Consider the following 22,386-nt stretch of genomic DNA (forward strand, 5'->3'; position numbering starts at 1 on the left):
AAAAAAATAAATTGATGCTGGGAAAATTGGAGCTAGCTGAGGAAGGAGCACCCCCTAGTGGTGGGCCTTTTATCACCAGAGACTAGGAAATCTGAGCTGGGAGCATTGCAGGCTAGACAGGAATATCCGAAGACTTGATGACCAAAGGGCAGAGGCCCCTAGCTGCATCAGGGGTTGAGAAAGCAGGCACTAGCAAGGCAGGGCTGTGCAGGGGTTGGCAGAGGTGCCCAGAGCCTGGCCCTTTTTCCTGGCCACCAGCTGGCAGTTCATGAGTAGCTCAGCGGCATAGTAGGCTAATAGGGAATTTCACCTTTATTCTACTTTATAATCCTCTTTAAAATTAAACAGATGTTCACAAGCTTGCCTAGAAAAGCCAAGGGTCAAATGCCAGCTAGGGCATTTAAGAAACTAGCATAGCCATGCTAGTTTTGAAGCATTTGGGGAGGAATGCACCAACGGTGGCAGTACTGACCCGCTCCAGCTTCCTCAGGAGCATGAGTGTGAGAGACGGGGAGAGTTTGCTACTTGTTCTAGACTGGGGCTGATTGGAGACAGAACTGGGTCTAAATTATATTCAGGTCTCTGTCATTGTGCACTGTGGGGCTTTAGGAGGTGGGAAAAGCACAGAAAGCTGCAGATGGGCCCATCTGGGCTAGGGCTTTGAGTTCAATAAACGTGGGCAGAATGCCGGAGGGGAAGAAACCACAGATGAGCTACATTTAAAGCCTAGGGTTATTTTGCTGGCTCATGTTTAAAACAAAACAAAACAAAGTTACAACAAATAGTAACTTCAAAATGCAGACATTTATATTCGACACTTTGAGAAAATTAGAACCTAACAGGGAAGTTTCCTTAATCCATTTGCATTAAACTATAGTAGTGGTTTTGTAATTACAAAATCTATAACTGAAGTTGCTGGAATCACCTTTTAAAATACAAGCTGTGCACTCTTGTGGTACTACTGGGTTGAGAGACACGCTCTAAACCAGGGAAGGAACTGGAAGGGAAAGTAAAAAAGGTGTCTCATGGAGGCTGTGAAACTCTAGGGTCATGTGTTGGTTACGGCTGCTGAAGTCCAACAGCATGACAGTATTGGCTCCCCCTCTGAACCCTCCCTGACACAGCTGTATCTTGCTGCACTGGGTGCATTCACTTGTCTTTCTTTTTTATTTATCTCTTAAACATTTCCAGGATGATACGGTAGACTCCACCTAATCAGGTTCAGTATTAAGAAACTAGAGCTATCAGGAGGTCTAATTTACCCCCTCCCCAATCTGAGTACAGCGCAGAGGGCGGGAAGGGAGGTTACCTTAGCTTTGAGTTTATGACTCAGGTTCTGAGAAAAACAAAGCACAGAGTTTGGCCTGGAGCTGAGGAATAAAAGGAGGGCTAGCAAGGCAGCAAGAATTCTCCTTAAGAGAGAAGAACTGAAGCCGGGCGGTGGTGGCGCACGCCTTTAATCCCAGCACTCGGGAGGCAGAGGCAGGCGGATCTCTGAGTTCAAGGCCAGCCTGGTCTACAAGAGCTAGTTCCAAGACAGGCTCTAGAAACTACAGGGAAACCCTGTCTCGAAAAACCAAAAAAAAAAAAAAAAGAGAGAGAAGAACTGAGACCTTGAAGGTCAGTACCAGATGACGGGCCCCAAGGATAGAACACGCTCAAATGCTTCAGTAAATAGCCAGAGTTTCCAAAGAAAAGTGTCTAGGGAACTTGTCCACAGTGACCGGCAAACAGGGACAAAGTCAGGGATGTAATGTCAGAGACCGGCCAGAGCTCAGGAGCGTGGCCTTCAACACTCACAGTGAAGCTGGCAGGGGACAGTTGTGAAAAGTGGTGCTCAGTCTCCCACTGAGGCCCCTTTGTGTTTGTTCCCCTTGGATGGTGATATGAGCCCACGAGCGCAGGCCACTCTAAGATAGCCCTTTCCGTGCCGTTGGCATGAGCATCATCAGAACCACTGTAACACGACCAAGCAGGACATTTGTCTAAAGCAAGGGCAGCTGTCTTTCCTTACCTCTCCAAGAGTGTGCTCACCATCTTCTCAAAAGTCTCGTCACATCTCAGGAGTGGGCTGGTGACCCCCCACTGCAGTGACTTGCTGTACTCGTTCAAGCCAAAGTAGAGCTTCTCGCAGCCCACATCTTCCTGATTGAAAACAGAGCAGATACCCAGTGAAGACAGGGTACGTGTGTGTGCGTGCATTGTGTGTGTGTGCGTGCATTGTGTGCACATGTGTACATGTGTGCGCGTGTGTACATGTGTGAGTGTGTGCATGCACATGTGTGTGTGTGAGTGTGTGTGTGCGTGTCTGTATTGTGTGACTGTGTATAGTGTGTGTGCGTGTATGAGTGTGTGTGCATGTGTACATGTGTGAGTGTGCGTGTGTGTGTGTGTGCATGTGTAGTTGTGTTAGTATGTGCGTGTATGTGTGTGTATAAGTGTGCATGTGTGTCAGTGTGCGTGTGTGTATGTGTGTTAAGTGTGTGCACGTGTGTAAGTGTGTGTGAAGAGATATTGGTGGAGTAAAAGAAAACCCTGTTGTGGAACTTGACACCAACTTTGCATTTCCATGGAACTTAGTGGTGTGTTGACATGTTTCCTTTGGGACCAATGGGGACTACACAGAGAAAACAAACGGGGTTTGTCTTCCTTCTGTTTAGATTCACAGGACAGAGACCTTCTTTTCCTACTAGAAGCAGCTCTCTTTTCTGATGTATCTATCGAGTTTGGGGAGAAACTGGAAAAACTGTTGCAAACACTTCAGTTTTTTGGTGCTATTTACTTGTGCAACTCCCTTTACAATAAAAATTAGTTTTCAAATGGAGTATAAAAATACAATGCAATATGAACATCCTACCTCATTAGACAGAACACACAGCACCAATCCTCTCCCCTCTGACTGACTCAATCATCACATGCAAGCGAGTAAATTTTGGGATATGACACAAGGAATCCCTCAGAGGACATGCTGCTGTCTTTCATGTACGAAGGCCCAGAATATTAAGTAAGTTTTGTGACTTCATAGATTTGATTTTATTTGTTTATACTTTTCTTTTTCTTCAGTTTTATAGTCTTTCCTCATACCTGTGCATTTTATTTTCATGGTTTTTATTTGCATTTTATTGTATTTTTATTTTCATGATTTTTTTGAAAGTTTTCTTTAAGCATTCTCTATTTTATAAAGAAAAACAAGGCTGATATATAAAATTATAATAATATAAAAATAAATTAGAGGGGCCGAGTGATGGTGGCTCCCAGTACTTGGTAGGTAGGGGCAGGTGGATTTCAGTGAGTTCAAGGCCAACCTGGTCTACAAAGTGAGTTCCAGAACAGCCAGGACTGTTACACAGAGAAACCCTGTCTCAAAAAACCAAAATAGGGGCTGGAGAGATGGCTCAGTGGTTAAGAGCACTGACTGCTCTTCCAGAGGACCTGAGTTCAGTTCCCAGCACCCACATGGCAGCTCACAACTGTCTGAAGATCCAGTTGACAGGGGATCTGACACCTTCACACCAAGGCACATAAAATAAAAGTTAAATAAACTATAAAAATATTTAAAAAAAACAAAAAAAACAAAAAACCAAAATACATACACACACACACACACACACACACACACAGAGAGAGAGAGAGAGAGAGAGAGAGAGAGAGAGAGAGAGAGAGAGAGAGAGAGAGAGAGAGAGAAATAAATTAGAAGAAGAAGGTGAGAGTAGTAGAAACAAGAATGGACCAGGGATAAAGTTAGTAACCCTGAAATGCATAGAAATTTGTGTATAAGTTGTTAGAAATGGCTACAAATCTGAACTTTTCTTTTTGAACTCCTTTTTGAGACAGTATTTCATGTAGCCCAGGTTGGCTTTGAACTTGATATGTAGCTGATGATGATCTTGAATTTCTGATCCTCCTGCCTCCACCTCATAAGTCCTGGCACCACAGCTATGTGTCACCATGCCTGGCTTTATGCTGTGATGGGCTTCAAACCCAGGCATGCTAAGTAAGCATTCTACCAGCTTAACTATATCTCCAGCCCCAGAGCCACTGAATAACCCCTCTTACACAATCTGTGATTGGTAGAGTCTATAAAATGAATATGGAGAACTAGTGCGATGGATCAATAGTTAAGAGTGCTTGTTGCTCTTGCAGAGGACCCAAGTTCAGTTTCTAACACCTATATGGTGCTTACAATTGCCTGCAACTGGAGCTCCAGGGTCTCTGGTGCCCTCTTCTGGTCTCTGTGTGCATCCACATACTAATACGCACACATGCATATACATATAAATAAAAGTTATAATGATCTTTAACAATATAAGGTGCTATTATTAGGAAATTTTTAATTTTTAGCACCCTCTTTCAAACAAGATAACCCTGCTTGCTGGCACAGGGTCTTCTTTGAGAGTTGCCAAAGATGTACTCTTTTCTTTTTTCAGTGGACTTGCATGTCGCTTTGGGAGAAAAAACCCATCCATTTCCCCTTCCACCTTCATCTGGACTGTGGCACACAGTCATGCAGAAGGAGAGTTGTGCTGTGTGTATACTAAGTTTTCCTTTCTTTCTCAGCCCAGTGCTGGTTTGTTTGGGAAAAGACAACCATGGCTGATAAGGGGGCTCAGCAGGCGAAGGTCTCCACGAAAGCAACCTGAGTTCTGACCCCGTGTGCTTTGCTTTCCCTTGCAATGATTAGCCCTTTGGGTGTTTGTTTATTTATTTATTTGTGTTTTTGAGATGGGGTTTCTCTGTAACTTTGGAGCCTGTCCTGGAACTAGCTCTTGTAGACCAGGCTGGTCTCAAACTCACAGAGATCCACCTGCCTTTGCCCCCCGAGTGCTGGGATTAAAGGTGTGCACCACCACCGCCCGGCTGCAATGGTTTTTTTTTTCTTTTTCTTTTTTCCGAGACAGGGTTTCCCTGTAGTTTCTAGAGCCTGTCCTGGATCTAGCTCTTGTAGACCAGGCTGGCCTCGAACTCAGAGATCCGCCTGCCTCTGCCTCCCGAGTGCTGGGATTAAAGGTATGCGCCACCACCGCCCGGCTGCAATGGTTTTTAAATTGAAGCATTTTGCTATATCTTAATTTCCCCCACCAGAAATGGGTGTCTGAAGAGATGGAGAAGGGACTTGTAAGGACCTTTGTCCTCCATGTGGCTGGCTAGGGGGATTCAGCCTGATAGAGTCCAAAATAACACAGCATCTTCCTTTCTCTCTGTTGAGCTCAGTTCCTTAGGGACGCATTATTTAAAAATTATTATTTCTTTGCCAGGCACTGGTGGCACATGCCTTTAATCCCAGCACTTGGAAGGCAGAGGCAGGCAGATCTCTGAGTTCAAAGCCAGCCTGGTCTACAGAGTAAGTTCTAGGACAGTCAAGGATACACAGAGAAATCCTGTCTTGAAAAAAATCTTCAGTGTGAAGACTGAGTTGTGTGCCTCACGCCTGCTAGGTAAGGGCTTGACCGATGGGCTACCACCCTAGTACTTTGAAATTAGTTATTTAAATTCGCACAGGTAATTCAGGATATTAATGATACTCTGGTATAATATTACTTCTTTGTTTGGAAATAGGGCATCACTCTGAATGTAACCCAGGCTAGTCCAAGTACTGGGATTAGAGGGATGTGTCACCATATCTAGATACTAAACTCAACAGAGTATGCTTAATTTTGTATCTACAACATACATACGTATGACTAGCCACCCAATGAACCTTCTGTAGGACACTACTCATGGTCGTTAATGTTATAACAACTGCAATTAGCACACAATGGTATAGTGTTCATAGTTTCCATACTCAGAAGAGAAGGGTAGAAGGTCAAGCCAGATAGGGCAAAATACCAAGAGCCTGTTTCAAAAAAATCGTGACCATATGAAAAATGAAGTATGTTAATTAGATGTCTTGACACATTTGTGCTGGATTTTTACCAATCCATGGCCATGTTTAGTGTCAGGTTTTGCCTACTGGAGAATTGCAAATGTCTAGACATGGAAGACTTACCGTTGTGTCCAGTTGTATCCAGTGGACCTCATTGCTGGAGCTGATTCGAGACTGCTGGGTCTGCAGTGTGTATGGGAAGGAGCTCACTTGGAGCACCAGGAGGTTGAAAGCTTCTAGAACTTCTCTGCAGTTAATGACTCGATCAGCCAATCCATGAGTTGGCTCACCATGTGACAGAGAGCCCGAAATCACACTGTAGAAATAGTGAAAGTCATGTTAGAGCTTTTTTACCCAACTGACTGGCTACAGGAGCAGGTGACAGCACGCAGTGACATTGTACTTATTTTATTTGAGAGGAGAAGATACAATCAGAATGTGATTTGGGAGTTGGGTGTACACACCTGTGATTGGAAAGTATTTGAGAAGCTGAGGCAGGAAGATTGATAGTTCAAGGCCACCCTGGGCTGTATAAAGAGATCTTGCCTCATAAAACTATCATAAAACAAATATGATTTAAAAGATAAAAAACCTTTATATCCTTCCTCACTCCTTCCAGACAGATTTTGGGAACTCTCCCCCTCCTGGCTGTTCTGAATGTGAACTCAGTCACACAGCCCACAGTAGCTCATCTGTGTTGAGTTGGATTGTTTTCCTGTGAAACCTTCCAGCCCTGCAATGACCTTCATCCCTAACAGCCTCCTTCCCTCCTTGGCCTCTTCCCTGAGAGGATGGTTGGGAGGAGAGCTGAGAGGCCTTCCTAACTCCACATTCCAGAGAGTTACACCTCTAGGGTTTCCTCAGTCAGTTCAGTTTGGATATGCCAGGTTATCATGTAAACCCAAACCCACATATTTTATTCTATTTTTTCATTTTCTTCTGTAATTGTGTGTACATGCATATTCAGTCCCCGGAAATCACATGGTAGAAGAGAGAACTGATTCCCTCAAATTATCTTCTGACTTCTAAGTGTGCATGACTGCTACATGAATGGACATGCATAAAATAAATCAGCAGTGACAAAAATTGAAAATCAACATAAATTGGACAGAAGAGTTGAGGGGCCGGGAATGGCTAGGAGGAAGTCACCAATGGGAAGACACCCAATGCAAGGGTCTCTGGGCCTTCACGGCAGGCTATGGAAGAAATGCTGGTTCTGCTCAGACAGAAGCACTCACCTTGTTAGCTCCACATGGGAGTTGTCATGAACTAGCACAAACAGTGTGTACGGATTCTGTTTCACCCTTCTCAGAAAAACTTCAAACTTGCTTTGAATGTCATTGTCTAGGCGAACAACATATTTTTCTGCTCTCTGATGAGCCATCCCAGTTTCCTCCAGACCCAGGTCTACAAGGACACCTGCCAAGAAAAAAACAAGTTCCTCTTTTTATACACCTTTATGTATCACGCACACACACACACACACACACACACACACACACACACACACACACACACCGTGTTGACCAGCACTGGGCACGAGCAACCCTATTTTTCTTTTTATATTCTATACCAGTTTTGAGGAGGAAATACCAGATTTCTCTTTCTTCAGAACATCCCATTCCATGTCTCATTTTCTTATATAAAGAACAAGAAATACATTTCTTCTGTTTTGTGTGTTTTTAAATTTTAATTAGTTTTTTTTTGTGTGTGTGTTTTGAGACAGGTTTTCATGAGCCTACACTGGCCTGCCTGGATTAGACAGTGAAGGATTAGAGGCCTGGGGCACCACACCCATCTTCTAGGACAGACTCAGGGAATGCTGATTACTGAAGAAAAGCTGTTGAATGTTGAGATGCATTTCATGTCACTCCTTATTGTAGGTGAAGTGCTAATAATGTCTACCATAGGTGAGCAGGAAAAATCATCAGCTTTGGTTTGCAGACCTTGAGTAAATTAATATACCATATAACCTTATTTCCCCAAATTTAGCATAGAAAAGGAAAATACAAATCCAGGGCTTTACATATGCCAGGTAAGCACTCTTCCCGCAAATCATATTGCCAGCCACTATTATAAACATTTCATAGAGGGATGCACATATACAGAGTGTGGGAAGCCTTCAAGGAATGTTAGCTTATTTTCAAATTACTAAAACAAATGGGATTAACTATGATTACTGCATTCTCAAAACGTTAGACTGTGAAGCTAGGATAGCAGCAGAGACCCTGCCTGTAACAACATTCGACACACAAATATCTGAAGTAGTTCTGGGTGCATGAAGCTGTCACTGGGACACACATAATAACCTCCCTCCTTTGAAACAAAGAGACTTGCGTGAATTATACTGATTTCATTTTCTTTTGAACAAATGATACTGAGCTGAGTGGTAGTGGTGCATGCCTTTAATCCCAGCACTCGGGAGGCAGAGGCAGGCGGATCTCTGTGAGTTCCAGGCCAACCTGGACTACAAGAGCTAGTTCCAGGACGGGCTCCAAAGCTACACAGAAACACTGTCTCAAAAAACCAAAAACCAAAAAAAGATGCCAATGCAGTTCATACCTACAAACAGTTAGATCTATAAACTATAACAATAGCCTGGAGCAAAATAAGAGGGAAAAGTGAAAAACACTTTATTATATGAAAAGTTCATCATACCAGAAAAGAAAAACATAAAACTAGTTTTAATTCAAGAAATATTTTTGAGATAGGGTCGCTTTATGTAACCTTGGCTGGCCTGAAACTCACAGAGGTCTGTCTGCCTCTGCTTCCTGAGTGCTAGGATTAAGTGTGTGTGTCCTAAAATAGGTTTTTAATTTAATTTTTATGTATGCATGCGTGTACCTATATGTATGCATACGTGTACCTATATGCATGTGTGTGCAGTGCCCATGGAAAGCAGAAGAGGGCACTGGTTCTTCTGGAACTAGAGTTACAGACATTTTGGAGTCACTATGTGGGTGCTGGGAATTGAGTCCAGGTCCTCAGCAAGAGCAGTCAGTGCTCTTAACCACTGTGCCATCTCTCTCGACCCCCTTAGTATTTACTAGGAACCTTTACTTGGGAGATTGTTTTCAGTTTCCACCTGAAGTAGTCACATTTTATTGTGAACGTTTCCAACAGGAGGCCACTGTGAAGTCTTTTGAAAGCATAAGACCTGTGATGGCCACTCATCAGTCAGGGACTATTTATTGGCCATCGAGTCTGTGAAGTGATCATCAGGGGCTGTGCCAAATCTGAGGATACAGAGAGGTGTGAGACATGACGGGGGCAGCTAGCTGGGGCAGAGAAAGGCAGCAGAGCAGAGGGATCTGCAGGAGCTTTTTATTCTTGTCTGGAAAGTGGGAAGAATTGGGCCAGCTGAAAACGAGTCCCTAGCAAGGAAGTAGTGGCAGCTACAACATTCAGTAAGAAAGGATCAGATGTTTGCCACCAGAAATAAAAGGGAGAATGCAAGTTAAATCCTCAAAAAAAATTTTTTTAAAACTGTAAGAAAGAAGTAGGTGGGAAAAACAAAACATGTTTCTCATTTCTACAAAACTCACCAACAACACAGGAAGAAGCCAGGAAACACCTGAATTAAAGCAAACTAAAATGACGGTTATGCAACTCCAGGTACATGGTCGGAAAGCTGGTGGGAAGAACAGAGAGCAGCAGAGACACTAACTTCTGTGATCACGTCACCATGCACGGCAGCCAACCCCCAGTGGGGTCGACATGGCAACAGAGGAATCCTCGCCTGTCATGAGGAATTCGCAGTGCAACAGTGGAGATGGGAGAGAAGGACTTGAGGGGAAACACAAGTCCAGACTTGAAGACAAAAGGAATACGTACAAACACTTCAGTCAGCAAAGCAGCTTCTTACAGGGACGTGCGGCTGTGATTACATAAGCAATACAAAGTCCCAGTGAATGTGTGCTAGATGAGAAGTTGTTTCTTTTTGTGAGAAAAAGAAGTCACAAGAAGGAACAGGGGAAATGCCAAGATGAATTTGTGTTTGTTTTAGAATTGGAGGTCTCAATATGAACTCATTACTTAAATGTATACAAAGAAGTAAAGAGGTGTGTGTGCATGTATGGGTTAAGACACACACTTTCTAGTTCTGTCTGCCAACTGTACCTAAAACGACAGCATTGTCATTACCATAGCAACAAGCGTGCCAATGCCCAGATCTGGGCTTTTAGATACCCTTTTCAATAAAAGAATCAAAGCTTTTGGGGAAAAAAAGTCAGTCTCAGGAAAAGGGCAGGGAAACATAAAACAATCTTGGGGGCCAGTGAATCGGCAAGCCTGACCCCCTGAGTTGATCCTGGAATGCACAAAAGCTGATTGTGGTGGCTTGCGTTTGTAACCTCAGCACTCTCTTCGGGTGAGATGAGAGGCAGAGAACAGCCAGGAAGCTTGCGAGCTAACCTGAAGTATGCATGTCAGAAACATCAAGAAACACACTACCATGGGGCTGGGAAGATGGTTCAGTGGGTCAGAGCACTTGTTGCTCTAGCAGAGAAGCTAAGTTTGGTTCGCAGGACCCACATGTGGCTCACAAGGATCCGTAACTCCAGTCCCAGGGGATGCGATGCCTTCTTCTGACCTCAGTGGGTAGACACACAGGTGGTGCAAATACATGCAAACAAAACACGCATGCACATAAAATAAAATGAAATCTAAAAAAAAAAGTTAAAAAGAGAAAGAGACCCTGCCTCAGTAAGGTAGAGAGGGCCGGGGGTGGGGGTGCCAAACTAGAGTCTTGACAGGCTCCCCTAGTAGCCCCGATAGAGACCAGAGCCAGGACAGGTTTCTAATCGCCCTTGCCAGGGACCAGGCCTTAGTTTGGGTTTACTGGAGGTGGCTGGTACTGAGCAGACAGTTCTCCAAGAAAACCACAACTCAGCGTAACCCATCATCAGGCGCCCCCTTGGCCTTCTGTTGTCTCAGCAGATGACCAGTCTTCTGATAATTAAAGAGAACTTTCCTACCCTGCTTCCGGAAGGTCCCTAACACTAGGACTGTCCACCAATCAGCCCCCAGACTAATCTTTCCTCCACCAATCAGCCCCCAGACGAATCTTTCCCCCACCAATCAGCACCCAAACTAGTCTAATTAGTCCCAGATTAATCCCTCCTCCCTGGAATTCCCCTAACTCTCCTCAAAAGGAGTTTGTGACCTTCTTGGGAGGTGACCATGCACCACCCCAGCGCTGGAATAAAGCGTTCTTGTTTATTACATATGTGACTGTAGGTCTTTTCTTGGGGCCTTCTCTTGGACCCTAACAAGAACCAACTCCCAAAAGTTGTCATCTGACCCCCTGACACACACACACACACACACACACACACACACGTGTGCGCTCACACACGCGTACACACATGCACACACACTGCCTGCAAGAGATTCTAATAGCCAATGCTGGAAATTCTGAGCAACAACATAAAACAACACTGATAGAAACAATCCAGAGGTTAAAATTAATGTCCATGGTCATTCTGGTAAGAAGGAAGGGAGGGAGGAAAGAAGAAAGGAGTTCAGGAAGGGGAATGGTTTTCCTTCACAGAATTCAGTTAATAAACTCCAAATAAATGTTTGGAAATGACAGAATCACTGTTTTGACTTTTTTTCCCCACGTGCAGAGTTTTTATTGGAGGGAAGGGAGCAAAGGGAGAGCGAAGGGGAGCACAGAGCAGTCAGCCTCATGGGAAGATGGGGGGGGGGTGATAATTGTAACTGCTGGCCGACAGTGGACACTGCCAGCCTTTTCTGCTACTAAAGTAGCTTTTACAGAAATATGTTTATCATTTTCATTTTACAAAAATCCAATGGTATTGAACATCTTTCCATGTGTTCATCACACACACACACACACACACACACACACACACACACACACACACGTCTTCTTTGGACTAACTATTGGGATACTTCACCTATAATCTGTCTTGTCTCTTTATAATTGAGTTGTAATAGATCTTTAAATATTGTTGATATAGTCTCCTACCAAATACATATGTTTTGAGAGTGGTGGTCTTATATATATAGTACAGTCTGGCTTCAACCTTCCTACGTAGTCAAGGGTGACCTTGAACTCTTAATCTTCCTGTCTCCCATTCCCAAGTGATGAGATTACAGGTGTGTGCTAACATGCCTGGCAATAGATATATGATTTTTAAATAGTTTCTCCTATTTTCTGGATTATCGTTTCTCTTTCTTGAAACAAAAGCATTTTCAACTTTGAGGTGGCCAGTTTATGTATTTGGGAATGTCTAGCTTCTGGTGTTCTAGCCAGTTAAGACAGGCCTGGAGAGTTGTGATCCCAGCACTCAGGACGCAGAGGCAGGAGGATCTCTGTGAATTCAAGGCCACCCTGGTCTATATACTGAGCTCTAATACAGCAGATAGCCAGAACTCCATAAAGATACCTGTATCACAAAAAAAAAAGAAAGGAAGGAAGGGAGGGAGGGAGGAAAGAAGGGAGGGAGAGAGAAAGAAAGGAAAAAAGGTAGAGAGGTCATCAACTAACTAACTGTAGCTTAAAATGGCCTCATACTTTTGATTCTCCTGCCTCTGCTTTCTGGGTGCTGGGATCATGGGATTACAGGAATATACCACCATTCCAAGACCAACTTCATCTTTTGTGCGTGGGTACCCAGTTGTCCCGGCACTGTTTATTAAAAACCTTGTTCTTTCTCCATTGAACTACTTGGCACTCTGGTAAAGGTTCAACTGAACATAAATTAGAAGGCTTTGTTTTTCTGGGCTCTTATATCAGTTTCATTGATCTGGGTGTCTGTCCTGTCTGCACCACATTGGATCACTGCAGTTTATTTCCCATACTTGGACAGCAGAGGAAGACAGATTTCCATAAGTTTGAGGCCAGCCTGCTATATGTATCAAGTTCCAGGACAGTCAAGGCTACAAAGATAAACCATGAATCAAAAAAATTGCTTGAAATTATTCTTTTTGCTGTGTAGTCTGGTGTGTTTATATATGCTTATATTCAATTTTGCTCACTTTCATCATTTTGATTATTTTATAATATGTAAACCATAAAAACTGATACATGAAAGGGAGGATATCTGGGATGAAGAAGTGGACCAGCTGTGGAGGAAAGATTAGGCAGTAAGAGCAGACACATTTGAGTACATGTTACAGACATGTATATGACAATCTGATGAAACCTGTTATCTTGTGCAATTAATAAGTGCTAAATGTGTAAATTGCTTTAAGCATCAAAAGAATATAATCCTTTTGTACCTAGCTCTTTTATCCCTTAAAGAGAAACATTTTCATTAGTTTCTGGTTTAGCCTTCATGTTTTGTTACTTAGAATCCAGAAATGGTCACAAGCGTTCACAAACAGTTGCTCTGAGAAAAGCCACCTCTGCTTGTTCTGTCTTTTTAATTTAAGTCATCAAAGATAGTTCTACTGGGTTAAATAAACATTATTCTCCAAAAAAAAAAAAATCATGGCCAAGTCTTTTACAGTTCACCAATCCACAATAAAAAGTGGATTTTATTAAAAAGAGTGCTGGATCCACCCAGGAAACCAATAGAGGAAGTAGGCCTCTGGGTTAGAGCTCCCCGAATAATACATATATTTGGGGTTTGGCATGAATGGAAATTTAGGAAGCACCAGCATTCTTTTTTTGAGACGAGTTGCCACTCACTGAGTTCTAGAAGGGAAGTAGCTGGGAACCATTGTCTTTTCTAAATGATATTAATCTGACTCTCTGGAAGCTGACACGAGGTGGTACCCAATCATTGCATCCCTGAAGAAATGAATGACTCTAAACATCTTGAGTGAGGAATCTTCTTGGATATCCAAGGTATCAAGAGGCCACATTGGAGGATTTGTGTCCTCTCTTTTCATTATTGAAGAATGCAGAATCTAGATGTGTTGAAAGAAAACTTAGACATTAACTTAGGGTCCTCTTCGTAGAATAAGAAAAACATCATCTCCCTTGGGCAAGTTCTCTACTGTGTATGGGGCTAGAAGAGAAATAGAGCCAAGAACACATGCCACATGCTTACGGGACCCACAGACCACAACGATGACCAGAATAAATGGCCAACACTATTGGAGATATTAACACTCAGGGACCTCTTGGATGTCCAGGAATCATGAAGATGAGCTGGGACTGTTCCAATACTCCACTGGTTATTTGAAGAAAATAGTATATTCTGACATACATCCTGATTCTTGACTTTTTAAGCAATAATTTTCTTTTTTAAAGACCTAATTTTTATTCCCTGCTTTTCCTATCAAAGAGATATCAATCAAACAAGCAACAACAACAACAAAGCAAAACAAAAAACTGTCAGTTTTATCCATTCATCTTCTCTGTGGATCTCTGTGACAGATTTCTGCAAAGTTACTGTATGCAAAACAAAACAAAAAACAAATTCTTAAAGATATGAAACTTAGCTGAGGATAGAATTCTTGCCTGGTGTCCATGAGGTCTTGAGCTCTATTGTACCATCCTTCTTCCCACCATATGACACATAAAAATCAAGAAATAGTAAATCATTAAAACATTGTCAGTTTTTTTTTTGCCAGGTGGTGGTGGTACGCGCCTTTGATCCCAGCACTCAGAGGCAGAGGCAGGTAGATCTCTGTGAGTTCAAGGCCAGCCTGGTCTATAAAGTGAGTTTCAGGACAGCCAGGGCTACACAGAGAAACCCTGTCTCAGAAAATTAAAATAGAATAGATCTCAGTTTTTAAAATTTATTTCAACATGTACTTTTATCTTAGGGTTTTTGTTTTGTTTTGTTTTGATAAAACACCATGACCAAAAGCAGCTTGGGGAGGAAAGGGTTTATTTCACATCACAGTCTGTCACTGATGGAAGGCATGGGAAGACCCTGGAGGTGGGAAAGAAGCAGAGGCCATGGAGGGGTGCTGCTTACTGGCTTGTCCCCTATGGCTTGCTCAGCTCATTTTCTTATAGAACCCAGAACCACCAGTCCAGGGCGGCACTGCCCTCAGTGAGCTGGGCCCTCCCACATCAATCATCAATAAAGAAAATGCACCACAGGCCAATCTAGTGGGACATTTTCTCGACTGAATGCCTCTTCCCAAATGACTCCAGCTGGTGTTGTGTTAACAGAAAACTAGCAAACCATAAAAGTTAGCTAAAATTCCACTAGCTGCTTTCAGAGTCCCTTCTGTCCGGGAGGCCCCACCCTTCTGTCTTCTCACTGGGGGAGAATTCTTTAATCTGGGTTTGAGAGACCATGAAAGCATGCACTATGGGGTTGCTTGGACTGCAGGGGAATAGCTCCTGGCCTGCACAAGAACAGCATTCTAGACACACAAATGGCATTCAGCGCCATAATCTTGTCTGCCTGATAGGGTACACATATCAGGCTTGTGTACCGAAGGCCTCTACTCTCGACCAATAGTAAGTTCTGCAATGTGTTTCCAATGACTTAATTTGAGTTTGCAAGAGGAATTCCAAATCTTATCTATTATTGTTATCTTTTTCTTTTAAAACATATTTTCACTTAACAAATCAATTTTTAAAACGTTATGAAAATTTGGATGACCTGTCTGCCAATGGCTAGATAGCCATGATCCTTGAATCTTTCACTTCACGGCTGAAGAGAAAGTTCTAGAGGCACCCACCCTCGTAGCTAGGGAATTTTAAGGGTACATCTGAGTAGTACTGGTGGAAGAAAAGCTGGGAAGTTTCTGGAAACAAACTAAGTCCAGATATAATAATAAAGGAAAAGATTAATGGTCACAGCGGCAAGAGAGCTGGGACAAGGGAGCCAGGGAGTAGGGTGCTACAGAGGGGTAAGAGGTGGGGAAGGGCGGGAGCTCAGCATGGCTCTTCTTGTTTGGCAGTTGGAAGAGGAAGCTGGGTAGGGTAGTCTGTCTTTGGGAATGGGCGGAGTCAACTGATAAAATGAGAACTGGTTGGAAGAGGAATGAGCAGGAGAGGTGGCACCAACAGTGGGATGGGGCAGCTGGACTGAAACTGAAACCCTTCTGTCACTCAGGAGGACTGGGCGTGGAGAAAGGTGAATAAGCATGTTTCCAAAGCCGGGCCGTGCTGGTGCACTCCTTTAGTCCCAGGATTTGGGAGGCAGAGGCAGGTGGATCTCTGTGAGTTTGTAGTCTGGTCTACAGCCAGGACAGCTAGGGCCACACAAAGAAAATACTGTTTAAAAAAAAGTTTCTTGGAGGCAAGATGATTTTAATCTGAAGTTTTTGAGCTTTTTCCCTTAAGGATATGTATAAAAGGGTGTCAGCAGCATTGCTAAGAAAGAAGTGTGAGACCAGACACTCAAGTCTGCAAGAGTCTGTGTAGAGTGGAGAGATGGCACCATGAACCAAAGAAGATAATTAACATGGAGATAACGGGGAGGATGCCTCCACTCACAGCAGCTGACACTTTGATTATGTGCCAAAGGAATTTGCAGTCTGCATTTAGAACTTTCCTATTAGCCAGTATGTGTTCCAAAATTATGAAGGTACTTAAATATGAAGACACATTCTGGTATAGTTATAATGTGAAATACTGTGTATTCATTAAGAATTTTGCTTATAGGGAGCTGGCTGCTCTTCCAGAGGTCCTGAGCTCAATTCCCAGCAACCACATGGTGGCTCACAACCATCTGTAATGAGATCTGGTGCCCTCCTCTGGCGTGCAGGCACACATGCAGGCAGAATGTTGTATACATAATAAATAAATCTTTAAAAAAAAAGAATGTTGCTTATAAAAGCTTTTCCTGTCAAGTGGTGGTGGCACTTTAATCCCAGCACTCAGGAGGCAGAGGCAGGGGGATCTCTGTGAGTTCAAGGCCAGTCTGATCTATAGAGAGAGTTCCAGGACAGGCTCTAAAGCTACAGAGAAACCCTGACTTGAGCTCCCCGCCCCCCCCCAAAAAAAAAACTTTTCCTGGTCTGGAAGTACACGTGCACTGTGATAGCAGGGGCAGATACAGGCAGGAAGGAGGTGCAGCACCAGGTGGTAAGTAGTCTGTTAACAACAGTTTTCATATTGGTACCCTTGACTATGGATTGCTCATGTTTAATTTAGTGGGAATTGAATGCAGAGCCTCAAACATGCTAACTACATATCCTACCACTAACCTGTAACCTCAGTCTACAAATGTCTACATTTTCTACTTTGTTACTTTCATTTTTCAAAATAATACCACAGGGTCAGAAAGATGGCTCAGAGGGCAAACATGCTTGCTGTCCTGAGTGTGATCCCTGGACTCCACAGTGGAAAGAAAAAGCCAACTTCCAAAAGAGTTCTTCTTTGACTCCAGCACATGTTCTGTTTCTCTCTCTCTCTCTCTCTCTCTCTCTCTCTCTCTCTCTCTCTCTCTCTCACACACACACACACACACACACACACATACATACACTCCATAATCATTTTTTTCTATAATTAAAAAAGAATGGTATTTTTAAGTATATAAAAATGACTGTTACTCCAAAAATTTTCATTTGCATTTTAGAAGATTCCCTGGAAGTCAGTATAATTTTTGACAGACATTGTCAATATGTGCAGAATCCATAAGCTACATTTTCAAAACTTTGAATTCATTAAATTTTATGTTTTTGAATATAATGAAAATAAAATCTTTAAGTAAATTTTGTGTGACAAAGCTAAGAGTGAAAAATCAAAAATATAATTCACGTTGTTTTCCAGATCTGCCTGTAACGTGACTCCCACCCCAGATTAGAAGCCCATAAAACTGATCAGATTCTAGTATCTGTCTGAAGAATGACAATCTTAAAATACACGGAAACCCCCTGAGCTTTGAGAGGAGGGAGGGAAGGCGGACTGCTGAGAGGTTATTCTGGGACAGGCTCTTAGATGGTGTTCACTCAGAATAGGTGCTATATGACTGTTTGCTGAAGCATGGCTTGGGCTGTCAGATCACAAACCAAGGGATGCTGTGAATGAAAAGGATGTAAGTAAACAAGAGAAGGCACACCCTCCATGTATGGAAGAGAAAAGCCAGGTGGAGGGGGCTGGAGAGATAGCTCAGTGGTTAAGAGCATTGCCTGCTCTTCCAAAGGTCCTGAGTTCAATTCCCGGCAACCACATGGTGGCTCACAACCATCTGTAATGAGGTCTGGTGCCCTCTTCTGGCCTGCAGACATACACACAGACAGAATTTTGTATACATAATAAATAAATAAATATTTTAAAAAAAGAAAAGCCAGGTGGAATAGCAGGCCAGGTTACGTGGACCTATAGAAGCCCATCCACTCCCCCACAGTGCAGTGGGGGGGGGGGGGGGAAGAAGACAGAGTGACCTGAGCTGAGTTGTCAAGGAAGGGTCCCTTCTTCCTCCTTTTGCTTATTTCCAAATGGCCATTACATAGCTTGGCATTCAGAGATTTAAAGACTAGAGGCAGACCGCACTGAGGCCTCCTGAAGCTGTGGACAACACTCCCTACGTGTCAGCCAAAGCCAGGGAGATAGGCCAAAGCCTACTCTTAGCTCACCTGGCCCCTGAAACTCGTAAGGGAAGATTTCATATGCAGCCATGCGGTTCAAAGTGTGGTCCTTTGATCAACAGTACCAGGAGGCTGAGTGATGGCATCCGGGAGGCTAGGGCTCCCTAGACTACAGTGGGGAGATCTGCATTTTAGAGGATTCCCTGGAAATCTGTATAAATTTGACAGACACTGTCTATTGGTGTGGAATTCATAAGCTACATTTCTAGAACTTTGAATTCACTAAATTTTCTGTTTTCAAATATAATGAGTAATAATTTTTTTAATGTGGCAAAAAGATTAATCTTCCATCTAAAATTTGTGTCTTTCCCCCAGATAAGATAACCAGAGGAAACTGACACTTAAAATTTTCTTTTTAAACCGGTTTGTGCCAGGCAATGGTGATCTATGCCTTTAATCCCAGCACTCAGGAGGCAGAGGCCTGGTAGTTCAAGGCCAGCCTGGTCCACAGAGCAAATGCCAGGACAGTCATGGCTACACAGATAAAGTCTGTCTTAAAAAACCAAAACCCAAACAAACAAACAAACAAACAAAAACCTGGTTTATAGGAAAACCAACATTGCCTTAGCTATCCCAATTTCCTAAATTCTTTATAGCTTTTTATAATTCTAGGCAAATTTTATTTTCATGAAGAGATATATTTAACACAGACTTGTAAAATTTTTGCTTTCTACCATTTCCATGCTCTAGAGGGAAATGTTTCCTTGTATTTGATCTCTAAGCTCTTGGAAAGAATTTTAAGTTGGCTTCTTGTTGCTGATGTGGAAAGCAGTGTTCTGGTGTCTGCATTGAAAATGCACTGGCAACCTACTAAATGTTTGAGAATTCACACTGAGAAATGACCTGCCTGGGCACAGGAAGAATTCAAGTGGTGTCGAGCCAGCATCCCGACAGACTCTAGACTTTCCTAAGCAGATGGCAGTCCCACGCATGACATCACAAACTTAAGCCATCTGGCAAGCACACACATCAATTTAGCCTTGGCCTCCAAGGGCAAAAGGTCTGGGTCCTTTAAGTTTTTTTTTAAAGTGATTTTTATTACTAAAGAATGTTTTAAATGTCTTCTAAACATTTGGACTAAGTGAGAGAAAGGGATAAGGGTTCTAATGCTGGAACTAAACAGAAACTCAGAAAAGTTCACTCTCACCTGATTGTCGGACCCGTTGGAGAGTTTGCTGGACCAGAACTTCTGATCGTGGGACAATGATGATGAAGTCCACTTTGCTAAAGTGGCCAAGGTCCAGGCTCTGGCTGCCACTGTCCGCAATTGCACACACCTGGGACAATAGTCTTCTGGCAACTGTGAGCTGTGGTTGATAAATTTGGAAGGTTTCGTTATCTACATCTAAAATTAAAAAAAGTTATAAGAACAATATTAATTTAGTTCTTTGACAGGCATTTTGAATCCATATGGAGACATAAAACACAGTGGAGAAGCGCTGTCTTGCGGATGGACCTCTATGGATTTACCCATGTTCCCCTAAACTGACTGAGAGGCTATGCTAGAGAACGGCATGCGACAGTTTTACAAATGAATTATTTAAAAACTGGCAGATTATCTTACAGTCCTTTCCCTAAAGGCAGAGACAGGCCACACTGTCACAGCTGACCAGGACTTGGCTGCAGAAAGGCCATATGTAGGTCTTAGGATTCTCAGCACTGTCCAGTGCTCAAGCCCAGGCCGCCCAGGGAGGGAGGCTCTGCTGCAGCTCCGACACTGCAGCATTCCTTTAAGTGTCTCTGGATGATACCACAGTGATCATTTCTTCTTTAGCAAGTCAGCTGCAACATGGCCTGAAATACCCTCTCTGTGACTAGATAACTTAGTCAGAGACATAACCTTCACCTTTCTTCCTGTTCGGCTTGGCTTTGTTAGCACATGTGACCTGGCAGGCCTAGGAGGTGCAGTCATCACCAGGGCTGATGCCAGGAGTATCCAGAGACCTGCCTTGTGACACAGACAGCTGGGCTGTCAACAGTGAGGTACTGCACCATCCAGATACTCTATTAACGACAGAAGCTCTTTATAGTGAGGTACTGCACCGTCCAGATACTCTATTAACGACAGAAGCTCTTTATAGTGAGGTACTGCACCATCCAGATACTCTATTAACGACAGAAGCTCTTTATAGTGAGGTACTGCACCGTCCAGATACTCTATTAACCACAGAAGCTCTTTATAGTGAGGTACTGCACTGTCCAGATACTCTATTAACCACAGAAGCTCTTTATAGTGAGGTACTGCACTGTCCAGATACTCTATTAACGACAGAAGCTCTTTATTACAAGTTTTAACCAAGCCACCAATCCCTGTGCACACCCCCCCTCCCCCCAGACAACAAAAGATCCAAGTATAGTGAACAAAATGTCTGCCAGGCCTTCTTGAAAACGTTGCTCCTTATCGGGGACACGTTCTGGCAGTTTAACTGAAGTGAAATCACAAGGGCCTAATTAACCAGTGCTATCTAGTTATCTAAACTGAGGCCTGGCTGAGGCAGCTGATACTCACAATAGCCTAGGCACGCTGGACACTGACAGCAAGTCTCTGCTTGCTGACGGAATGAACAGACCAACAGAGCTTGATGTTGTGTTTGAGCGGCAGAGCTGGGAGAGCAGCTCGGTGGTAGGGCACACTTGTGGATGTGTAAGGCCCTGAGCTTGATTCCCAGCATTAGAAAAGAAAAAGTAATACTATCACAAATAATTTTGTTAGATGAGTGTTTTGTCTGCATGTGTGTCTGTGTACTGTGTGCATGCTCGTGCGCAAGGAGGCCAGAGGAGCACACTGGGGCCCCTGGAGCTGCTGTGACAGACATTTCAACCTAGCTGTATGGGTACTGGGAATTGGACTGGGGCCCTCTAGCCATCTCTCTAGCCCCTATATAGTTGGTTTTTTTTTTTTTTTTATTTTTACCCTCAAAGGCCACCACTGAAGGGACTGAAGTGGTTAAGAGCAAACACTGTTCTTGCAGAGCACTGGGGCTTGTTTTCCCAGCACCCATGTCTCACAACTTTGGGGAAGCCTCTCTGATCTCTGTGTGCACCCAAACATAGCTGCCTTACATTCACACAAACACACATAAGTAAAAATTAAAAATAAAAAATAGTACCAAAGCCGGGCGGTGGTGGCGCATGCCTTTAATCCCAGCACTCGGGAGGCAGAGGCAGGCGGATCTCTGTGAGTTCGAGACCAGCCTGGTCTACAAGAGCTAGCTCCAGGACAGGCTCTAAAGCTGCAGAGAAACCCTGTCTCGAAAAAACAAAAACAAAACAAAAAAAAAAATAGTACCAAAGAAACAAACCTGCCTTCCAATATCAACAGATTATTCATCCCGCAGCTCACAGGATGGCTGGAAACCAAACGCATATATAGACTTGTATATATAATTTAACTTAGCAAACTATGAAGTTTGATGAAATACAAAACATTTATCCAAGGAGTGTTTTGTAAATTTTTTATTATAATTTTTAGTAATTGTGCATGTGTGTGCAGGTGTGCAGGTGTCTGTGCCAGAGCCGTGCATGTGCAGGTCATAGGGCACTGGTGGGAGTTGGCTTTCTCCTTCTGTGTGAACTCGGTCATCAGTCTCGGTGGCAGTTCCATGAACCCATGGAGCCATCTTGCTGACTTCAAGCAACATTTCTTTTTGTTTCTTTATTTAATTATTTTATTTATTTATTTTGAGACAGGGTCTCACTATGTAGCCCTTGCTGTCCTAAAACTTACTTTGTAGTAGACTAGGCTGGCCTTGAACTCACAGAGGTCCACCTGCCTCTGCCTCCTTAAGTGCTGGGATTAAAGGTGTGTGCCACCATGCCTGGCTGATATTTCCTTTAAAATGTAAAAAAAAAAAATTTTAAATTTAAAATTTTAAATTTTTTTAAAAATGTATATAGTGTTTTGGTTGCATGTATGTACCTAGTTCCCCCAGAGGCTAGAGGAGGTGTTGGATCCTCTGGGACAAGAGTTATAGACGGTTACGGTTATGAGCTGCTGTGTGGGTGCTGGAATGAAGCCTAGGTCCTTCCTCTTGAAGTGTTCTTAG

At 43.2% G+C, this 22,386-nt stretch overlaps 1 protein-coding gene across 1 annotated transcript in view; it reads right to left on the minus strand.

Annotated features, from left to right (window-relative positions):
- The window catches only part of Greb1l (GREB1 like retinoic acid receptor coactivator), a 251,590-nt gene that overhangs the window by 30,981 nt on the left and 198,223 nt on the right, over positions 1-22,386 (minus strand). Inside the window, 4 exon segments of the mRNA XM_038331492.1 lie at positions 2,015-2,145; positions 5,987-6,179; positions 7,102-7,282; positions 19,488-19,685. Coding sequence (XP_038187420.1) covers positions 2,015-2,145; positions 5,987-6,179; positions 7,102-7,282; positions 19,488-19,685 — 703 coding nt within the window.

Source organism: Arvicola amphibius, chromosome 5 (assembly GCF_903992535.2).
Source record: "Arvicola amphibius chromosome 5, mArvAmp1.2, whole genome shotgun sequence".
NCBI classification, from domain to species: domain Eukaryota; kingdom Metazoa; phylum Chordata; class Mammalia; order Rodentia; family Cricetidae; genus Arvicola; species Arvicola amphibius.